The sequence below is a fragment of the Lepidochelys kempii genome, chromosome 5 (genome assembly GCF_965140285.1).
Source record: "Lepidochelys kempii isolate rLepKem1 chromosome 5, rLepKem1.hap1, whole genome shotgun sequence".
In the NCBI taxonomy this organism is placed as follows: domain Eukaryota; kingdom Metazoa; phylum Chordata; order Testudines; family Cheloniidae; genus Lepidochelys; species Lepidochelys kempii.
Window position 1 is genome coordinate 24,174,984 of NC_136384.1, and position 20,450 is coordinate 24,195,433.

The following is a 20,450-nucleotide window of genomic DNA, read 5'->3' on the forward strand; positions in this document are numbered from 1 at the left end:
TTACCTCTGTATTTGGCACAGACGCACATGGTGGTCAGAGGAAATGCTACAAAGACACACTGAAAGCGTATCTTAAGAAAACTGATGTGGACATCACAAGCTGGGAAAAGCAAGCCACCAACCCACCGCAATGGCGCCATATCCTCCATCAGGCAGTGGCCCGCTTTGAGGAGAAGCGCCTTGTCCTCAAAGCTGAAAAGAGAGAGGGGAGGAAGGAAAAAGAAATAACTTTCTCCCAGCAGGCCGTTGGCCTGCCACAAAATGTCTGTACCTACTGCAGGCAGATTTGCGGTTCCAGGATTGGACTCCTGAGTCATCTCAGGACCCATATGTAAATCCAAGGTAGAGATCATCCTCAAATTGAGGGATCGCCAATCAATCAATTTGGCACAGATGCAACCGCTGCTGGAATACTGGTGTTCACAATTCAAGAAGGTTGTTGGTACATTGGAGAGGGTTCAGAGAAGAGCCAAGAGAATGATTAAAGGATTAGAAAACATGGCTTGTAGTGACAGACTCAAACTAAACAGACTGAGGTCCTTAACATAAAGAAGGTTAAGGGGTGACTGGATCACAGTTTCTAAATATCTACACTGGGAACAAAAATTTGATAATGGGCTCTTCAGACTAGCAGACATAGGACTAACAGGACTGAATGGCTGGAAGTTGAAGCTAAAGAAATTCAGATTGGAAATAAGGTGCAACATTGATTACCCTCACTGTTAAACTCATTTTTTCAGCCTGGTTTTTAGAAGAGGATGAAATTCAGGCTAGATGTTATAAAAACCCATTTGCTGCCCCCTAAGCAATTTTAACAAAGGATTATGGTGGATTCTCCATCACTGGCAATTTTTAAAATCAACATTAGATTTAGACATGTTCTAGTTCAACAGGAATTAATTCAGGGCAGTTCTATGGCCTGTGTTACACATAGGCTTGGAAAGATTAGAAATGTATCAGTAAACATTGATTTCACCATACAAACAAAAACCTACGAAAAAATATTTCCATTGATGATAACTGAAATCTATAGATAAAAAAGTAAGAAAATGCTACTTGTGAACTTATTACAGTCCCATCTGAATGTATATAAAACATGCAATGAATACTGCATAAAACATATTTACAGCTCTGTTAAAACAGCCAGTTTATAAATCTTTAACTTTTTGAATCTCAAGTATATCGTCATTATATACCTATTGTGTGACACTCCCACCCCCAACCAGTAATTTCCCACAACTGTGAAAATTAACTCTATACAAATGGGGGGAGGGGATTCTTAAACACATCAATATTATCTGTCAAATTATTTTAAAAAATAAGTCAAATTCTGCCAAACCTAGCTGTGCAAGAGGTCAGACTAGATAATCACAGTGGTCCCTTCATAATCTATTAATCTATAATAAACAGAGTAAATCAGATGTCAGAGAATGAAAAGGATGATAGAAAAAAAGCATGTTTTTTAACCTCTTCCACATGTCACACTGCAATCCGTCCAGCCTCCATATTGCCAAAAATATTCTGGGTCCCCTACTTCATTCTCAAGGCTTCCTTCTTTACGTATAGTATATTCATACTTTATTCCCGGGTTATTTTCCTGAAAGAGTAGCTAAAAAAAATAGATGTGATTAAATTATGTATTGGCTGTGATTATAACACCCTGGCCCACATCTTCAAGAGTAGAGTTCAAAGTGTCTGCAGATATTTACAGGCACCCAACCTGGGAACATATGACTCTTGAAGGATGCCTGCCCTTGAGAAATGTATACATCAAACCCTCACTTGTGTACAGGTATGGGGAGGGAGTAGGTGCATTTAAATGTGGGGTGCGCTAAAGCAAGCAAATACTTTTGCAAGCATACTTGTGAAAATTTGGGTCAGAGTATATGGTATTCTATCAACTAAAAGACAAGGCTATGCAAAATAACCAAACTGAGATAATTGAAAATTGACATTTTATTAACACCTATATTTATATGCAAATTTTATAAACAATAGTGTCCCAACCATATGGCAGCTGTTCCTTCTAGTAGCTCAGCAGATAGCAGCATATTTATCAAAACATTTCTTTAACATTGTTTTTTAACATGTCTCCTTAAATAAAGAGGAAAATTCTTAGCAGAAACAGGCAGTAAGCAAGTCAAATAAATTGTTCATTTACTTTTGGCAGATAACAGAGGCGGGGAAGGAGTTAATCTTTAGGGGATAAAATACTGAAACAATTCCATAAAATGGTTTACTCCTACCTAACCAGGCAACATTGAACACTGACAGAAATCTTATTTCCCTGCTCTAAGTCCCCTCTCTGTGCACTGAACATGGATCATCCATTAAAATCACTTGGATACATCCTTCCCATAAATTCAAGATGTGGGAGTCGTGCACAAGTAGGTTCCATTCCTTCCTCCCGTTTTTCTATGGTCTTATGTTTAATATATATCTATGACATACTAAGTAAACAGGAAAAAAAGAGCAGGATGGATACATTCAGAGAGACAGACAGCAAAAGGGAATACAAGTACCTTCCCCAAGGTAAATATTAGTTTGATATATTTAAAGCTAGACTGGATAAATCAACAGAACATATATCGTCGGAGCACTTTTAGGTAGCGGGGATTGAATGATTAAATAGGTCTTTCCCTCTCTGGATTTTTGGCCCCAGTTCATCAAGGTACTCAAGCACATAGCTAATTTTAAGTAGAGTAAATGGGAGTACTCATGTTCTTAACGGTAGGCATGTGCTTAAGTAACTATTGAATCAAGGCCTTCAGTCATATGACTACATTCAATGCCAAACCAAGATAATGAAGGATTTTTTGTTGGAAAATTAATGGAGTAAGTTATAAAAGTAGAGTTATTTTTTCCTGCCTTGTTTTCAAAGCTCCAGATCATTCTGCTTCCAGCCAGTTATCAGCTTCTGCTGCTGATCCTTTACTGTACCTGTATCCACACTGACTCATTGGTGGGTCCAGATGCTGTCAGATTTTCGAGATCTCCTTTTCTCTCATATTGAAATGTTGTTCCTGCCACTTTGTATGCTCCATTCCACTGAATAATAAATCCCCCATTTAGGTAATACTTTTCTGGGTCTTCGCTCCGCACTGCGAGGAAATTTCCTGCTTCTGCCACTTCTACTACTCTTATGTCCCTTGCTCCTTTTGGAATCAGTTCAATGTCAACATAGCCTATGGAGACAAGACAGATTCATTTAAATGATTATTGTTACAATAGAAAGTGATTATGCATTACTTATCTTTTTAAAATACAAACATCAGCCACACTTGCAAATATGTAAGATGAGCATACTATCATACGGTTTAAGTTTCAGTGTCTCTTTTTAAATCTAGTTAACAGTGCCTTTCAATGCAAAGTTTTCCTAGGTTGCAAGAATCAATTAGAGGACAGGAATACGCTTATTATTTCGGCTATTAGAAGACATATTGAGATTCATTCTTCTCTGAAGTACATCAGAGTAAATCTAGAGGAACTCCATTGAGGACGGAATAGGTGGCAACATCTACCACATATACTGGGACATGGGTATACGTCAGCGGAGAAAATCTGTGGCAGTTGCATTACGTCATGATGCCTCCTATGGGGAAGGATTTTTGAAAGTTGCAGGGAACGTTATCAGCTGTCATCAGTGTATGAGAGAAGGGATACAGTGCTTTGGGCACTAGCCTGAGACTTGTGAGATCTGGATTCAAGTCCCTGTTGTACCACGAACTTCTTGTGTGACCTTGTGAAAGTCACTTAGCATCTCTGTCCCTTCGTTCTCCCTCTGTCAAATAGGGGCAACAACACTTTCCTGCCTCACAGGGGTGTTGTGAGGGTAAATCCATGAAAGACAGACACTCAGACACTGCAGCGATGGGGGCCAAGTAGAGAGGTTTGTTTTCAGCCAACAACAGAAAGTCCAGTTTTTACTGACAGTACTCAAAATTGAGTGTGGTCATGTGCTGAAATAAGGCAAATTTTACCAGTAAAACTTCCTAGTGTAGACCAGGATTTAGAATTAAATTCTGCTTGCCTTACTCACACAAATAGTCTTAATGGCCTCAGCAGGTCTACTCATGTGAGTTAGGCAAGCAGGATTTGGCTCTAAGCCATACTGAGCAATCTTTAATATCTATCTTAGGTGCTTATCTGACACCCATTACCGTGGTATCGGAGCACTTCAGTCTCTAATGTATTTATCCTCGCAACACCTCTGTGAAGTATGGAAGTGCCACACAGTAAGTTTGGATTCAAGCTTCTTTAGAATAATGTTTGTTAAAATTAGTGTTAAAAATAAAAATTTAACAAAAATCTGTCAAGCAACAACTCAACAGATACAATTATTTGGGATGACCCTTCCAGTGTAGCTCAAAAACTTGGTTTTAAAGTATACTGGGACAGCTTGATAATGTATTTTTGCATTCTGATCTTTGTATTACATTCATTTTCTTTTGACCAGCTGAATTATCTCCTGATTTCCCACTGGGTTCTGCTAGGTTCTTTGGGTTTGGCTCCTCCTTCACTGGGAGCAGGGGAAAAGTGGTGCTTTCTTTCAAGCCCGCTTGCTCATGGTACCAAATTGAGCAGATCTTCATAAAATAATCGTCCCTCTCCTTTTTTACATGCACCTGGTGAGCAGTGAAATAGTTCACTGCTGGCACAGGGTATCTGAACTAGCACTCTCTGAGATGAATGAGAATAACATAGAACATCCAGGGAACAGCTCAGGCATCCTCTATGGACCATTACATTATCCAGAGATCAACCCAGCCACACCCCTTCCTGCTACCTACATGGGGAAATGGGCTGCAAATGGGCAGATAAAACTGATATACCTGGATCTATGGCCACCCAGGGAATGAATCCCCAAGTTTCCCTTTATCTAGGGCCTTGGTTTTCTGGCCCGCCATAGCACTTCTTCAAACTCTCCTCTGCTTCCCTCCAAACTGCTCTCCTTCAAACTGCTCTCTGCTCTAACACCAAACCACTCTGCTTCAACTCCTCCAACTGTCTGATTGAAGCTGGGTTTTTTTTTTTATCAGGTGACTGGCTTCAGGTGCTCTAATTAATCTATAGCAACCTCTCTTCCCTCTACGGGGAATAAGGCTCTCATCATCCTGGGGCTTACATATCTCCTCTCTATCACCCTCCTGCTGACCTCTGGGCCATGCTGTATCACATATTCTCCCCCCGCAACCCACGCTCAATGCCATGGGGTTGGGCTACTTGAGACCAGAGGCAGTGCTGTCGTGACAGGCCATCAGTGTTGCCGTGTTGGCTTCCGGCTCTATGCTGTACCTGGAAATGGAAGGGTTGCAGGGATAGGAACCGCCTAGTCACTCTTGCGTTCTTCTCCTTGTTTCTGTGCATCCACTGGAGCGGGGAATGGTCTGTCATGAGGGTAAACCGTCACCCCAGTAGGTAGTAGCGGAGAGTCTCCATGGCCCATTTTACTGCCAGACATTCCTTTTCAATGATGGCATACTTTTGTTCCCTGGGGAGGAGTTTCCAGCTGAGGTACAGGATCGGGTGTTCCTCCTTCTCTACCATCTTTGAAAGGACGGCTCCTAGCCCTACCTCCGAGGCATCTGTTTGTAGGACGAATTCCTTCTCAAAGTCTGGGGCTATGATTACTGGATGACAGCAAAGGGCTGTCCTTAAATCTGCGAATGCTCCTTCTGCCACATCAGTCCACTTTACTACCTTGGGGCCCCGGGCTTTTATCTGGTCAGTCAAGGGCCCTGCTCTTGTGGCAAAATGAGGGATGAATCTCCGATAGTACCCTACTATCCCTAGAAATGCTCTGACCCGCTTTTTTGCAGAATGGTCGAGGCCAACCCTGTACTGCCTCCACTTTGTTCCATTGGGGTTTCACCAAGCCTCTCCCTACTACATGCCCGAGGTATCTGGCCTCAGCTAGCCCTATCATGCACTTGGGAGGGTTGGCAGTGAGGCCGGCCTTCCGCAGGGTGTCTAGCACCGCTTCTACTTTTCCTAGGTGCATTTCCCAGTCAGGGTTATGGATGACTATGTCTTCTAAATAGGCGGTGGCATACTTGGCATGGAGTCGCAGCAATTTGTCCAGTCTGGGGGTAATCTGCTGTAGTCTCCGCGGCCATATCGTAGTAGACCTTCTGGGCCTTCCCACACAGGAACGGGGCAAGGATACCAGACCACTGATCTTGGGGCCAGGCCTCCCACAGGCTGCTCTTTCAAAAGCCTGGAGGTATGCCTCCACATCATCCTCCCATGTTATTTTCTGTAGGCAGTGGCTGGTCCATATGGTCCGGGTCCCATCGCAGTTGCGATTCAGCTCCATAAGGGCCTTCATCTGGTTCACCAGCTCCTGCAGCAGGGCTCGGTCCTGGGCAGCCTGACTCATCAACAGATGATTAGTCTCCTGCTGTATCCGAGTTGCCTCCTGTTGGGTGGTTGCTTGGACCCAGGTAGCCTTCTGCTGGGCCGCAGTGGCTTGTATTAGGGCCTGGACCACACGGTCCATCTTAGGGATGGGATGGTTTTGGCTAACCCTGGTTTAAGTGCACAGCACGGCAATCCCACCCCGACACCACGTGTGGCAAATTGCCAGCACTACTATGAGGGGTCCCGCGCTTTCTCTTCTTGTGGGGGGCATTCAGGGCACCATTTCTCACCCCTGAGAAACTCTGGGGTATTAACTGTCCCACTAGTATCCCAAAAAAGGGGAGTGGAGAGGGAGGAACCCGGGCCCACCCTCTACTCCCGGTCCCAGCCCAGGGGCCCTAGGGATAGCAGCAAACCACTTGAACTAGTGATTCCTTCCCCTGAGCTACTTCCCTCTTCAGCCCTTCAGCTTGTGGGGCTTCCTGCCCTCTCTCTGCTTGGGCCAGGTTTCTCCCAACCCCTTGTGTCTGTGAAGAACCTCTGCTCTGCAGAAGCCGGGTTTTCCTTTACCTAGGGTCTTGGTCTTCTGGCCTGCCACAGCACTTCTTCAAACTTTCCTCTGCTTCCCTCCAAACTGCTCTCTGCTCCAACACCAAACCACTCTGCTTCAACCCCTCCAACTGTCTGATTGAAGCAGGGGGGTTTTATCAGGTGACTAGCTTCAGGTGCTCTAATTGGCTTCAGGTGCTCTAATTAATTTATAGCAACCTCTCTTCCCTCTACAGGGAATAAGGCTCTCATCATCCTGGGGCTTACATATCTCCCCTCTATCACCTTCCTGATGCCCTCTGGCCATGCTGTATCACAATACCTTTTGCAAATGAGCTTGCTGGCTATTTATTATCTGGGTAATTTGCAGTGAAGGCTGTTGACATCCAACATCCAGGAGGCAAAACTGGTATTTAATTGGTCAAGGTGCACTCAAAGCCATTTCACAGTACAGGCTAAAGAATCGTCTTTGATCCAAAACAGACTACGCAAAGCCTTCAGTGAGGAGTCTCCACTGGTAATTTGCCATTCAGATTACTCACCAACTTGAAATGAGAAGAATTTTTCAAGCCTCATTATTTGCAGAAACAGTCTCAGCAAGAAAAGAAGAAAAAAAAGCCCCTCTTTACCTAATCCTTCACTCTGATTGAACATCATCTTCACCGTCTGACAAGCAGATCCATCTCCTAGGCAAACTCCACATTGATCTTCAGTTGCATTGGAATTTATCTCATAATCACAGCCAACAGTCTAAAAGGAAAGACATTTTCAAAATAAATATTCTATCTATAATGAATTGCTCCAGACCTAATGTATCACTGACTCCGGTGTCAGCTTCTAATCAGCTGCTTCAGAAGGGGAAATGAACTGATTTCACTGAATACAACATATTTTATGTGCACACACTTAATACCAGAGACTGTCACATCTTATTTAAGTATAAAATCATGCACAGTGGACAAGAGTGACAGCCATTATTTGCACTGTACATGCTATGAACCATGCAATGGTTACAAGAAGTCATTATTTTAAGAGAAACACACCTCTCAATTGACCTTCATTGTCCAGCATGTCCTGGATTCTTCTCTACTTTTGTATGGCATACAGATATCCCAGATTTCCCAAGCAAGTGTTTTGCCCATTGGTCTAAAAAGTAGCAGTGTTAGTGGCCTAATTTTTATCTACTAACCTTTGCAAGTATATCACTAACATGAACATTTTTTGACAGACTTGAAAGACACACTCATTATAATGAATGCTTGGAACTTGTACGAACATTGGTACCCAATGGCAGTTTAATGCATATTTTGGGGATTCAGTTGTAGAAAATGCTGAGTTTATGCAAGCATGGCCACAGAACAGCTCTAGAAAGAATAGGTCAGATGCTGGTTTCTGCTTCAGATTCTTTGTGCCACTCAGGTGGTACGAAGTGACTGGATTCTGGCTATAGCTGCCCAGCAGAGAAATCTGCTAATGGAGAATAGCTCACCTTACCTGATCACTCTTGTTTCAGTGTGTATGGTAAATCTCCCCACTGTATTTTCCACTGCATGCATCCAATGAAGTGAGCTGTAGCTCATGAAAGCTTATGCTCAAATAAATTGGTTAGTCTCCAAGGTGCCACAAGTCCTCCTTTTCTTTTTGCGGATACAGACTAACACGGCTGCTACTCTGAAACCTGCTAATGGAGAGGAATTCTCTGCTGGCATAAAGCTTTACACCAGTGAAGCCAGCCTCTGCACCTCCCCAACACAGAGGAGCATGTCAGAGGGCCTGGAGGTGAGGTATGGTGGAATTATGCCCAGCCAATCATCCATCCATATATAGTCCCTTAGGACCATATTCCAGTGACAGAAGGTAGAACAATCCAGTTTGCTTTAGATCAGCTTTGGGGTAGTGCAGGGCAGCTCACAGGTTCAAAGAGCTGGAACTTCTTTCTCTTGCACGGAGCAGAACTTGGATGCAGGAGAAAATCTGACCCTATGCGCCTCTAATGGCCATAAGAAAAGGATCCTAAGTCTATTTAAATATATTTATCTCAGAAACAGAGGAAAGAATTTAGTACTAAAGAAAAGCTAGAATGTAAGATACGAAGGATGCAATGCTTTGGAAACATGGACTATTCAAAGACCTATATTAAGATATGACAGATGCTAAGGACCCATAGAGTATTCAAATGCTACTGTATCAAATTTATAAGTGTTATGTGTAAATGTATAGGTTGGCTAGTGATTGTAGCCTGGCTCAACAGATGAACTAAAGGATATTTCCTGCAGGAACTAAAGCCATTAGGGGTAACAAGTCTGTGGAATGTTCACCTTCTGTGGGAAATAGCACAGAGTAGTTTGATCTGGTTCAAGAAGTCTTGCAGACAAAGAACTGGAAACTCTATAAAGAGACAATCATGATCTGGGAGACAGGACACTCACAGTAGGTTCAAAAATTGATGTGAAACTGGGACCAAGACAGAGATCCTGAGGAAAGAACCTGCAGTACTTTAACCCCATGTGGAAGATGAGTGACTGCATGATATGTTAGAATTGCATATAAATAGTTTATTGTTTTCTAAGATAGGTTTTCTCTGTAACTTTTTTTATTCTGAATAAATCGTACTTTGCTTTATGAAAGCTGGCTGGTCACTGGTTAATCCTGTCAATGGTTAACAGTGGTGAACCTGAAGCTGGTCAGACCTGCTGAATAATCACAATGAATTGTGGGTGTCTGAATCCCAAATCCCCTGTCTGGAGGGACTGGATTGCAAACTCCTGTTCTGAGAAAAGGTAATAGCTAGAGACCTGAGACCTTAGTGTGGTGCCCATCCAGAGGCCACAAAGGGGTCAAAGATATAGTTATCTCAGGAACTGTGACTTAATGTAACATTTAACTTTAAACTTTTATTTTGTATAGACAATTACTTCTGAAGATGCAGAGCCTGCCACCTTAACTGTGGCACAGGGAATTTAAGATATTTGTTATTACCAGAGATTTAAAAAAGAACTGAATTTTACATACCATTGTCACAAGTCATTTTAACAAATGTTAAAACATATCAATAGTGCTTCGCTACCACAGTCAGATGTAATCATTATAGAAGGGCTGGTGGCACGTAAAACAAGGATTCAACCTCTTTATGTATGAAGAATACAGTGTGTATCCTCCCCAAAATTACTGTACAGCACTTCCCCTCTGGGCACAAAATGAATTTTGGGGAGTCTGGTAGCATGCAGAACATGCAGAAAATTTCCATTTCTGGTCTCCTGAAGTTGAACTTTTTTTACATTCTTCCCCTCCTGTGAAAACCTGTGAATTACTCACCTTTCAGCCTGATTCGGGATGAAAGCTTTTTCATTTAAAAAAAAAAAAGAGAGGGAAAGATTTTTTTCCGGACAGCTCTAGGGGCTATTTTGAAAGAGGGCATCTTAGCTGAGGGCAACTTGTTTTCTCAATCCCAATGAGAACATTGGGAGATGGCAGCCAATTTCAACGGGCATGTCAACTTAGGGCACCTAAAATGCTCTCAATGCTGCCCGAACCATGCATTGCCATAACTTAATGTGCTTGGATTTCTTTAAAGACTAACCTTAACTCTGAATGTCCTTGGTTAATAATGTTTGTTTGGGAATTACTACAACATACCAGTAATATAGTTCACTCTACATTGCTGATATGTACTCTCAATCTTAATGTGGTTGTGCCTGGAAATATAAAGAGAACTACTATTGTAACATGGTTCTGTTCAAGACAGATTTTCAGACAGCAAATAAAATTTTGTAAGGATTAAAAAATCTGATTAACAGGCCAAATTCATCCCGGACATAACTAAACCAAGATCAATTTTACTTGACATAGTGGAGGCATTTTGCCCAATGTTGAAACTTATTCTGTATCTTGAAAAGCTAAACCTTAATTGTTCATTAAAATACTATCAGCTAGATTAATATAAAGGGAGTTTTCCATACCAATAGCTTCCATGGGTAAGCACAAATAGACAGTGCCATGCTCAAGAGCACTCATTTCTGTCTGGCCTACCTGCCTAGTGCTCATCCCTGTGGTATCTGAGCATCTGCAGTAGCACTGTCCTTTCACTCCTCAGAGTTTGTACACTCTGTTTAAGAGGGCCCCTTGAAAAACGATTAGTCATTTCACGTCATGAAATTCCAACACTGGGTTGCCAAAGGAGGCAAGAGAGAAAAGTTGCAACAATTTGTTTTCTATTCAAATTCTTCAGAAATGAAGGGCTACATTATGCCTTCCCCATAGGAGGAAGAGAGTATATAGGGTGCCATTCCCCCTCCTAGCAATAAAACGGCTCCTGGTGTGTTTTTGTGTGCAAGGGACAGAGGAGAGAGGCTAATTTCTGATCAGAGTCACCTTCACTGCCTGCCTACTGGGATGAATGTGCTGGAAGAAGCGCTTGCCGCGCCATTTAAAAAAGTGTAGCAAGAGTCACTTCACACCGTGTTCCTCCCCAGCGCTCAGAAGATATTATGCCTTACAGGGTTAATTCTTGGGGCTCCTCCTTCCTATCCTTGTGTGACTCAGCATCATGAAACTGTGCTCAGGCTCTGTGCCACATAGTCTGTCACTTTCTAGAAGCTCAACCACCAGGAGGCCCTGAAATGCTGATTGTAATTCAAGAAGATGGGCTAAAGTTACAGAAAGTAAACCTGCCGCCAACATGCTTTGATGATAGTAATGGTTTTAAATTATTTTTGTTAAGGTAGCTGGAGGCCTTCGGCCAGGCCCCACCCACACATTAAAATAGATTATTGTAATGTTGATGTGTTATTTTCTCTCATTGTTCTACTCATGTAAAACACCCTTTCAGTTGTGGTACTAGCTAACTTCTCTAACACTATCTTGCTGTATGAGATTGTAACCGAGTTCACTCATCGCTAAGTGCCCCCTCATGGCCAGGTGTGGTATAGCAGCTCCCTTGAAGAGCTAGTGCCCCCTGCTGACAGTCACTCTGCTGCTGTGGCGATTTTTCTGTCAGAAACTCAGCTGGGCAGCCAGGTCACCATCTTAAGTCCACGCTTTCTGGGGTCACAGTTTCCAAACTAAGAGTCCCCAGAATATCTTTAATACAAACAAAAATCCTTTCCCCTCTCTGGGGGCTCTTCCACAACCTGTTGTCCCCTTGCTGGGCTCAATAACTCTTGCAGTGGGCTTGTACACCCCCTTCTTGGGGGCCAGCAGGAGTACCCAGTCCCAGCCCCTACTCTGGGTTCCAGTCCTGGGCCTTGTACTGAACAACTAGTTCTGCTCCTCTACCTGTGCTGCAGTTTTCCCCAGGGCCACTTCCCACACAACCTTTAAATACTCCTCCAGATCTCTGTCTCTTCTTTGCTTAATCAGGGTTCCTCTCAGGCCTCCTTGCATGGAGATATTTTCCCAGTCTCTTCCCTCTTTCATCAGGGTCTCACCCAGGCCTTGAGAGTTTTCCTTACTCTCTCATCTTACAGCCTGTCTCTCCCTCCAGCCCTTTCCCCAGTTGGTCCTTATCACCATTCAGGCCTGGCTCTTGTTCCCATTACTGCAGCCAGCTTCTCCTCTTTATGGGGAATTGCTTGATCCTGCTCAAGTAGGGCTTAGTCTGTAATCAGGGTTGGCTTAGCCCCAGGCTCTCCAGTCCAGAGGCAAGCCACCCCGTTATAGGGATATTGTGTTCCCTTTTGTTCTGTTTTTTATTTTTATTTCGATCTAGCACTAGCTACCATCAGATAATCAGAGAATCATAGATGTGTAGGACTAGAGAGATCTCATTAGGTCATCTAGCCAAGTCCCTGCACTAAGGCAGGACTATGTAATAACTAGACCATTGCTGCCAGGTGTTTATCTAACCTGTTCTTAAAAACCTCCTATGATGGAGATTTCACAAACTCCCTAGGCAATTTATTCCAGTGCTTAACCACCCTGACAGTTAGGAAGTTTTTCCTAATGTCCAACCTAAATCTTCCTTGCTGCAATTTAAGCCCATTGCTATTTGTCCTATCCTCAGATTAGCGAGAACAATTTTTCACTCTCCTCCTTGTAACAACCTTTCAACCACCTTGAAAACTGTTATGTCCCCCCTCAGTCTTCTCTTCTCCAGGGTAAACAAACCCAGTTTTTTCAATCATCCGTCATAGGTCATGTTTTCTGGACCTTTAATCATTTTTGTTGCTCTTCTCTGGACTTTCTCCAATTTGTCCACATCTTTCCTGAAATGTGGCGCCTAGAACTGGACACAATACTCCATCTGAGGCTTTATAATCTACAGCTTCCTGATAAGATGATCCATCTGTCAAATTAATCTAGACGGAGAGGGACTTTCCCTCAAATTTTCCTCTAGCCCTTAATGTCTAGAAACACCTTTCCTCCAGGCACCAACTATTAAAAGAGCCATTACAGTATTTGCAGTAGTTATGCCGTGGCAGTGGAAAGTCCCAGATTGAATAATTATGTTAGACTATTAGGCTTGGTCCACACTACTGAGTTAGATTGACGTAAGGCAGCTTACATCGACCTAATTATGTCACTGTACATAACAGTCTTGCTCCCACCAATGTAAGTGCCCTACTACACCGACATAATTACTCCACCTCCACAAGAGGCATAAGGCTTATGTCAGTGTTGTTAAGGTAACACAGTGTCTGTGTAGGTACTGCATTACTTACATGGGCTGTTGGCTGTCATTCTTGTCAATTTCAGGACTCCATGCTGGAGCCCTGAAATTGACAAAGCCCAGCTGTCCCTGGGTTGGGTGGGGGTCTCCAGCTGCTACCTGGGCTGCCCGCTCGAAGCTAGGCAGTACCTGCCTACTCCCCACTTCCAGCCAGGCTACTGCCCGGAGGCTTCCAGCTCCCCGCCAACTGCCCAGGAGCCACCTGGACTCCAGGCATGGCATTTGCAGCCAGGAGCCCAGCTTGCAGTGGGGAGAGGGGAGCTGAGAGCCCGGGGGACAGCCTGGCGCCCAGTGGGGAGCTGGGTGTGGAACTGAAAGCTCAGGTTCTCAGCCCCATCCACTGCCCCTCTTCAGTCAATGGAAGCACTTCTGGTGAGGACGCGCACCATCGATAAAAGGAGGGTAGTGTGGACATGAATCACTGCAGTAATTACAGCGGTGGCTGTAAGTAGACCCAACATAGGTTGACTTTTTTAATGTAGACATGCCCTTAGACAGACAAGGTGGGTGAGGTAGTATCTTTTATTGGACCAACTTCTGTTGGTGAAAGAGAGAAGTTTTTGAACAACACAGAGCTCTTCTTTAAGTCTGGGAAAGGTATTCCATATCACAGCTAAATACAAGGTGGAACAGATTGTTTAGCATAAGTAGTTAACACACATTGTAAGAGACCTTTTAAGATGAAGTGGCCAGTTAACACCTCTGCAGTCACAGGACAAAAAGGCATAAGTGTGTTACAGATTGTTTCAATAAGCCATAAATCCAGTGTCTTTCTTAAAACCATGATTTTTAGTGTCTAGCAAAGTTATGAATTTGTGAACAGTGTTTGCCCCCGGATGTTAGGGTGTTTTTGTCTTTTATCCATTTTCTGTGCGAGTTCATTCAAGAGCATAGTGTTTGTCTCGTTTTACCCACATAATTGTTATTGGGGCATTTAGCGTATTGGGTGGGGTACACCACATGTTGTGACCCATGGATCTTGAAAGGCGTGCGGTGAAGGGTATTGATCACAGAAGCAGTGTTTGCAGGTTTTGAATCTGTTACGGCAGCGTCTAGTGCCACTTTGAGTTACTGGGTACTGGTCTGTGGGGATCCTGTTTCTGATGATGAGCTTGGCAAGGCTGGGGGGCTGTTTGAAGGTCTCAGAATACGTGTTAACTACTTATGCTAAACAATCTGGTGCACCTTGTATTTAGCTGTGATATGGAGTACTTTTCCCAGACCTGAGGAAGAGCTCGGGTATAGCTCAAAAGCTTGTCTCTTTCACCAACAGAAGTTGGTCCCATAAAAGATATTACCTCACTCACCTTGTCTCTCTAGTATCATGGGACCAACATGGTTACACCAACATGGCAAACAAGTATATTAAACTATGTCTGTGATACCTTGACATTAAATGACTAACCTGTGCAAAACAAGGTTTGTGTCAAGAAGTTCTGCAGTAACCTTGGCTTCTCTTTCTCTCTTTGGAGAAGATTAAATTTTTTTTAAAAAAAGCAAAAATTCTCTTCACTGCTATTTAAGGCCTTTTAACACAAAAATACCTTAGCATTCAGAGTGCCAGGCTTAAGTTTATGAGCAGTGCAATGTGTTGCAGAGAGATACGCAAATGCAGTGGGTAGCTCACGACCCCACTCTTGCCTCCCTGCATTATAGTTGTTCTGTCAAAGGTAGTGCTAATAAGGTGTAGGAAGAGCTTAGATACCACAATGATAAGCCCAGTATTGCCCTTATCCTCTGAGGTGCTGAGAACTTACGACTACAACTGGAAGCAAAGGGAGTGGAGGACGCTCAGTACTTCATATTTAGCACACCTTCAATAGATAAAGTTGGACCATGCACCTAAGTCTATCAGAGGACATATTTATTGCATTCTAGGCACCTTGAATAACTAACTATCTGTTCAAGGTTAGCCAAATCAAAGTTACCAAGTTTACCAGGCGGGGACCAGATTTTACATTTTGCAGGCAATGCCATGTGTTCCAAAGTTTTATTTACTGTTCAAAACTGAAGCAAAAAAATTTGAGATTTCCTGCTACACGGTATTTTTTTTAATTTATAATTTCAGGTTAATTGGAATGTTTTGTTTTATAAAAAGAAAACATTTCATTCCAATTTTGACTTTCAAAAAATTCATAATAGAATATAATTTATTTTAAACATTAAAATGAACATTTATTTCAAAGAGGAAAATGGAAATGTTCCTCTCTGAAAAGTTTATTGAAACATTCATATTTCTTTTGAAATCAACTTTTGTCAAAAGCTGCACATTTCACAAAATGTTTCATTTTTAAGGAATCAGCATTTTCTGACATTCCATCCAAATATTTCCAAGCAGCCCTAATTGCTATTCATTGTAAATTGAGTGGCTAAGCAGCAGTTCTGCAGAAAAGGACCTGGGGATTACAGTGGATGAGAAGCTGGATATGAGTCAGCAGTGTGCCCTAGTTGCCAAGAAGACCAACGGCTTATTGGGCAGTATTAGTAGGAGCATTGCCAGCAGATTTAAGGCCCGGCTTGACAAAGCCTTGGCTGGGATGATTTAGTTGTTGTTGGTCCTGCTTTGAGCAGGGGATTGGACTAGATGACTTCCTGAGGTCCCTTCCAACCTTAATATTCTATGATTCTACCGGGAACACGTTTCTTGTTTCGCTGTTTCAGCTGCTGCTGCCCAGAAAGGATGTATTCAACTCCTGCTTTTTAATCAGTGGTTCAAAATCAGACATCACTGTCAGCTATTGTAACACTAATGGAGTCCCTGTGCCTTCTCAGTTATCATACTAGGAGCCCACATTCCAGTTTCCCCCGTCACTGAAAATGCAGTTCATAGCTCCAGATAGTTATTCCAAAGTGGTCAATCTTCTGTCTCTCATTAAATAAAACCTTCATTTTAGTCTCCTCTTCCTATGCCCCACCCAAATTCTGCCAGACTGATATCTTCATGATGGCTTTGGACATTTCAGCTATTAAAGGTACAACTTCCTTTATAGCTGCCACTAGGCTGCCATGTTACAACTGCTGCACTCCAAGTTAGCTCAGTTGGTGGCATAAGTTTACATGCATGCAGCATGCCATATTCACCAGAATAAGAGGAAGTGTTTGCACCAAAAAGCTTGATAACAGACGTTCCAAGACAGTGCAATATATTAGACCAACTTTAAATTAGTAGTTCCCAGGCCATGTTTTACTTTCCCCAGAGAGTATCAGAGCACTTCCTTTTATTTTTGTCATTAATCACTTTTATTTCTAAATCCTTCATCCTGTCTTTTAGCTGCTGTCCTCATGTTTTCGATCAAAAAAAAAAACAGATAAAAGCCAAATTTTCTAAAATAACTTAATTTCGTGCCTGAAATTTTGTGCCCAAAATTTTGTGCCCACCATTGATTGTGGCAGGAAATTTCGAGGTCAGGCCCAGGTTATTAAAAAATTTAAAAAACCCACCACACAATACACTAGTAATTATGTTCAGCTCCTGGCACACTCTTGCTTCCCTTTGCAGTACTTGGCCAGTGCAAAGTGGGACTTAAAACTACCTAGGACAGGCATCTAAGAGTTCTCCCACACTAGTGGAATCCTTGGTTGGCTCTATGCCACCCAATGTAAGTGGTGTACCAAAGGTTGGCAAAGATTACCAGAAGGTTCTGTGCTCCAACAATCCCTCATCTGGCAGAGAAGTGCTTTGAGGGCCATAACAAATTGGCATAATTCCAAGCAGCCCTTCAAGCTTCGCTAAATTCCATGGCTAAGCAAACTAGCTCTCAGCCAGCCCCAGCAAAAGGGATGAGGACAAAGAGTTATATGAAGTCCGCCTTGTCCCTCAAGTGCTACTTTTACACACCTCAGGGTTCAGCCCTTGATGTTTAATATCACTGTTTTATTACTTGCCTCACCACATGGCATAACATGTGTGTAATCAGATATACATGTGACTGTAATCTGAAAGCCTTTCTACAGGAAGGAAAAACAATTGATGTCCTGCTGCTCAGTGTTTAAAAAGAAAACAGCCTGGAGTGTTTTCCTTTTGTTTCCTGCTGCCATTTCCACAAGACGAGACCTGGATGTCTGCCTGGCAGCAGAAGGCCAAAATGAAAAATTCCTTCTTTAGTTGAGATGTGGTCACAAAAACTAACTGAATTTTAACATTGCTTGGGCGGTACATTGTGCCTTTAAAGCTTCTCCTTTCACTTGTGTCTCCTACTGCTACTCCAACAAGGAACTCATGATCCAGTCATCGTGGCTACAGTATTGTCCTGAATGGAGAAAGAGACATATCCTGATGTGTCTATTTATCTTGTTACATATTTAGCCTGGGTTGAACTGATGTCTTATTGGACTGTCAGTGGAAGGGTAAAATGTGGGGGCAGTAGCATTAAAGAACTGTGTTGCTATAGTAAGATTGAAACATGCGACCTGATGTCTGACAAGTTAAAACTGAAAACAGACCAACCAACCAAAAACCAAAAACGAAGCCTACTTTCCTTTTCCATTCCACACAGTATTATTATTCTCCAACACGATGGTATTAATAATTCATCTATGGTAGCAATGCCTTTTTATTACTAGTAATAAATATTTATGTTATGGTAGCACCCAGACGTTCCAATAAGGATCAGAGCCCATTGTGATATGCACTTTAATAACAACATAAACACTTGCCTACCTCACAGGGGTGTTGTGAGGATTAAAAATTGTGAAGTGCTTTGACATCTAGTGATGAAAAGCACTATGTACAAGTTATGTTTCATAATAAAACATAACTTGTACATAGTGCTTTTCATCATTAGATATCAAAGCACTTCACAATATTATCAGCATCATCCACTCATTTGTCAACTGCTTATATAAGCATTTATGTCTTCAAACCTGCCCTTACACTTAAGATGTCCTCCTTGAACAGATGTCTTCCGTCAGATTTCACCTTAAGACCCACCTCTGCTGTGATGCCTGCCAGAAACCAGACAATAAATAATAGCTTGGGTGGAAGTTGGGGAAAATTGGCACTTTTTTTCCCATAGTTACACTTAGAAAAAATGAAAAATGTATCTCACAATTGTATACATTTGACCATGTCCCCCTACCGCCAGCCTTCACACACTTTTCTTTGTGGATTATAAACTGCATGGAGCAGGCTTCCCAATGCTTATAGGAGAAGTTGACAAATGAGTGGATGACGCTGGCAATACTGTTTTGGAATCAGCACGAACAGATTACTGACATCACATTTACATGGCTTCACTGGGAGCAGCTGCATGAGTGGCACTTTAGAAAAATCAGTCACATATGGGCATGCTGGATAAACAGTGTGTATCGGGAATTGTTAGTGAATTGCTGTGATACTAGCACCAACGCTGGTGTGCGTTTGTTTTGCCTTTGTACTAGATACTGACCCTGGCAAGGTAAGAGAATTCAACATATTTTTCAAATGTAGATGACTAAATGTAGGCATCTAAATCCATGTTTAGGCATCTAGATAAAAGTGATTTCCATGGGAGTTGTGTATTCACAGTAAAATCAGATAAGTTTCATTTAGGTGCCTAATATATGGATGTAGGAGTGGGAGAAGGCAGCCCCTTCATGGGGTGCCTTGCTGCGGCAGGCCACAGCATAATCTGCTTCAGTTTCCCCTTTCTTTTGGGGTACACACACTCTTTCAGACTATACATAGCCCTTTGCAGGTTTAATTTATTACTAAAGGATCCAGAACCACCATCCAGAATTCCCAAGTCCAGTCCAAACAGCACATTCACTCTTTCAAGCCCCAATAGTCCATCAACACATCAAGTACAGCTCCAGCATCTCTCACCGTGCTGCAACTCTCAAGTATGGCATCCAGCACACCTCACCTCAGCTGCTGTAGCTGGGGTGCTTTTCCACCCGGTTTCATTCTCAAGTCTGGCTCTAGTTCTCACCTGGTGAACTCACTCTCCATCAATCATTCCCCTGCTTTCAGCTCTCTATGGTCCTCTAGCTTCAGCTCCCCACCTCAGAGAGCCAGCAGGCATCCTGCTGCTACTCTCAGCCCTACCTGGCTGTGGCTCTTTGCCCTGGGGACGGACCTCCCGACCACCTTCCTCTTTCACCAGCCTGATCTGGCTCCACTGCTCAACTAGGAAACTCTCATTGCTCCCTCCTTCAGTGGCATCCTCTCCTTGCAGCTCTCAGCCCAGCTCTGCTCTTCTTCTGAGTTCTCTCCATTGTCAAGACTCCAGACTCTCTCCCTTGCCTTTGGGCTGTTTCTCATTTACAGCTCTCTGGGGCCACGCCACCCTCCTCATTACACCAAAACTAGGGCACACCTGGAGTGGAACAGTTAACCTATTACAAAGTCCTTGGCCTTAGGTACCTACATTTGAAAACACTGGCCTTGGTCTTTAGCCTTGTGCCTCAATACACACCAAATACACATGGGTAACAGATACAACATCACAGAGTACCTTGCCACTGTTACCTCTTATTATTTTGGCCAAAAGAAAATAAACCAGAAGCATTTCTGTGAGAAATTCAGTTCCTAAAATGTATTTCAGTACCTAAAATGTCTGATTAAAAACTTGAGTAGAGCTTGATCGGGGCTTACTATTTACCTGTAATGTTTAAGGACTCCTTTTTCAAGTTAGCAACCACAATATTCATCTATTATTACAGTACCAGAATTAGCTGTGTAGAAATAATTAAGTGTATTTTCTAATTCACTTGCCGAGAACCATACAATATGTACTGCATTCACTTGGACAGAACTAACACCGTGCTAAATTATTCTGAGAGATGTTTGAAAAGGTTTTTTCCCCAAGTGGGTATGCTGTGTACACATTTTATATAAAAGTATGCTACCATTCAGAGAAGAAGCCTACTTTAGTTACCTATTAATCATTTCTTC

General features: G+C 42.7%; 1 protein-coding gene across 1 annotated transcript in view; it reads right to left on the reverse strand.

The window, feature by feature from the left end:
• The window catches only part of ADAMTS12 (ADAM metallopeptidase with thrombospondin type 1 motif 12), a 323,221-nt gene that overhangs the window by 69,960 nt on the left and 232,811 nt on the right, over positions 1-20,450 (reverse strand). Inside the window, exons 14-16 of the mRNA XM_073343691.1 lie at positions 7,539-7,659; positions 2,941-3,185; positions 1,468-1,609 (exon numbers count right to left, since the gene is read on the reverse strand). Of these exons, the coding sequence (XP_073199792.1) occupies positions 1,468-1,609; positions 2,941-3,185; positions 7,539-7,659 (508 nt within the window). The remainder of the gene's footprint in view (positions 1-1,467; positions 1,610-2,940; positions 3,186-7,538; positions 7,660-20,450) is intronic.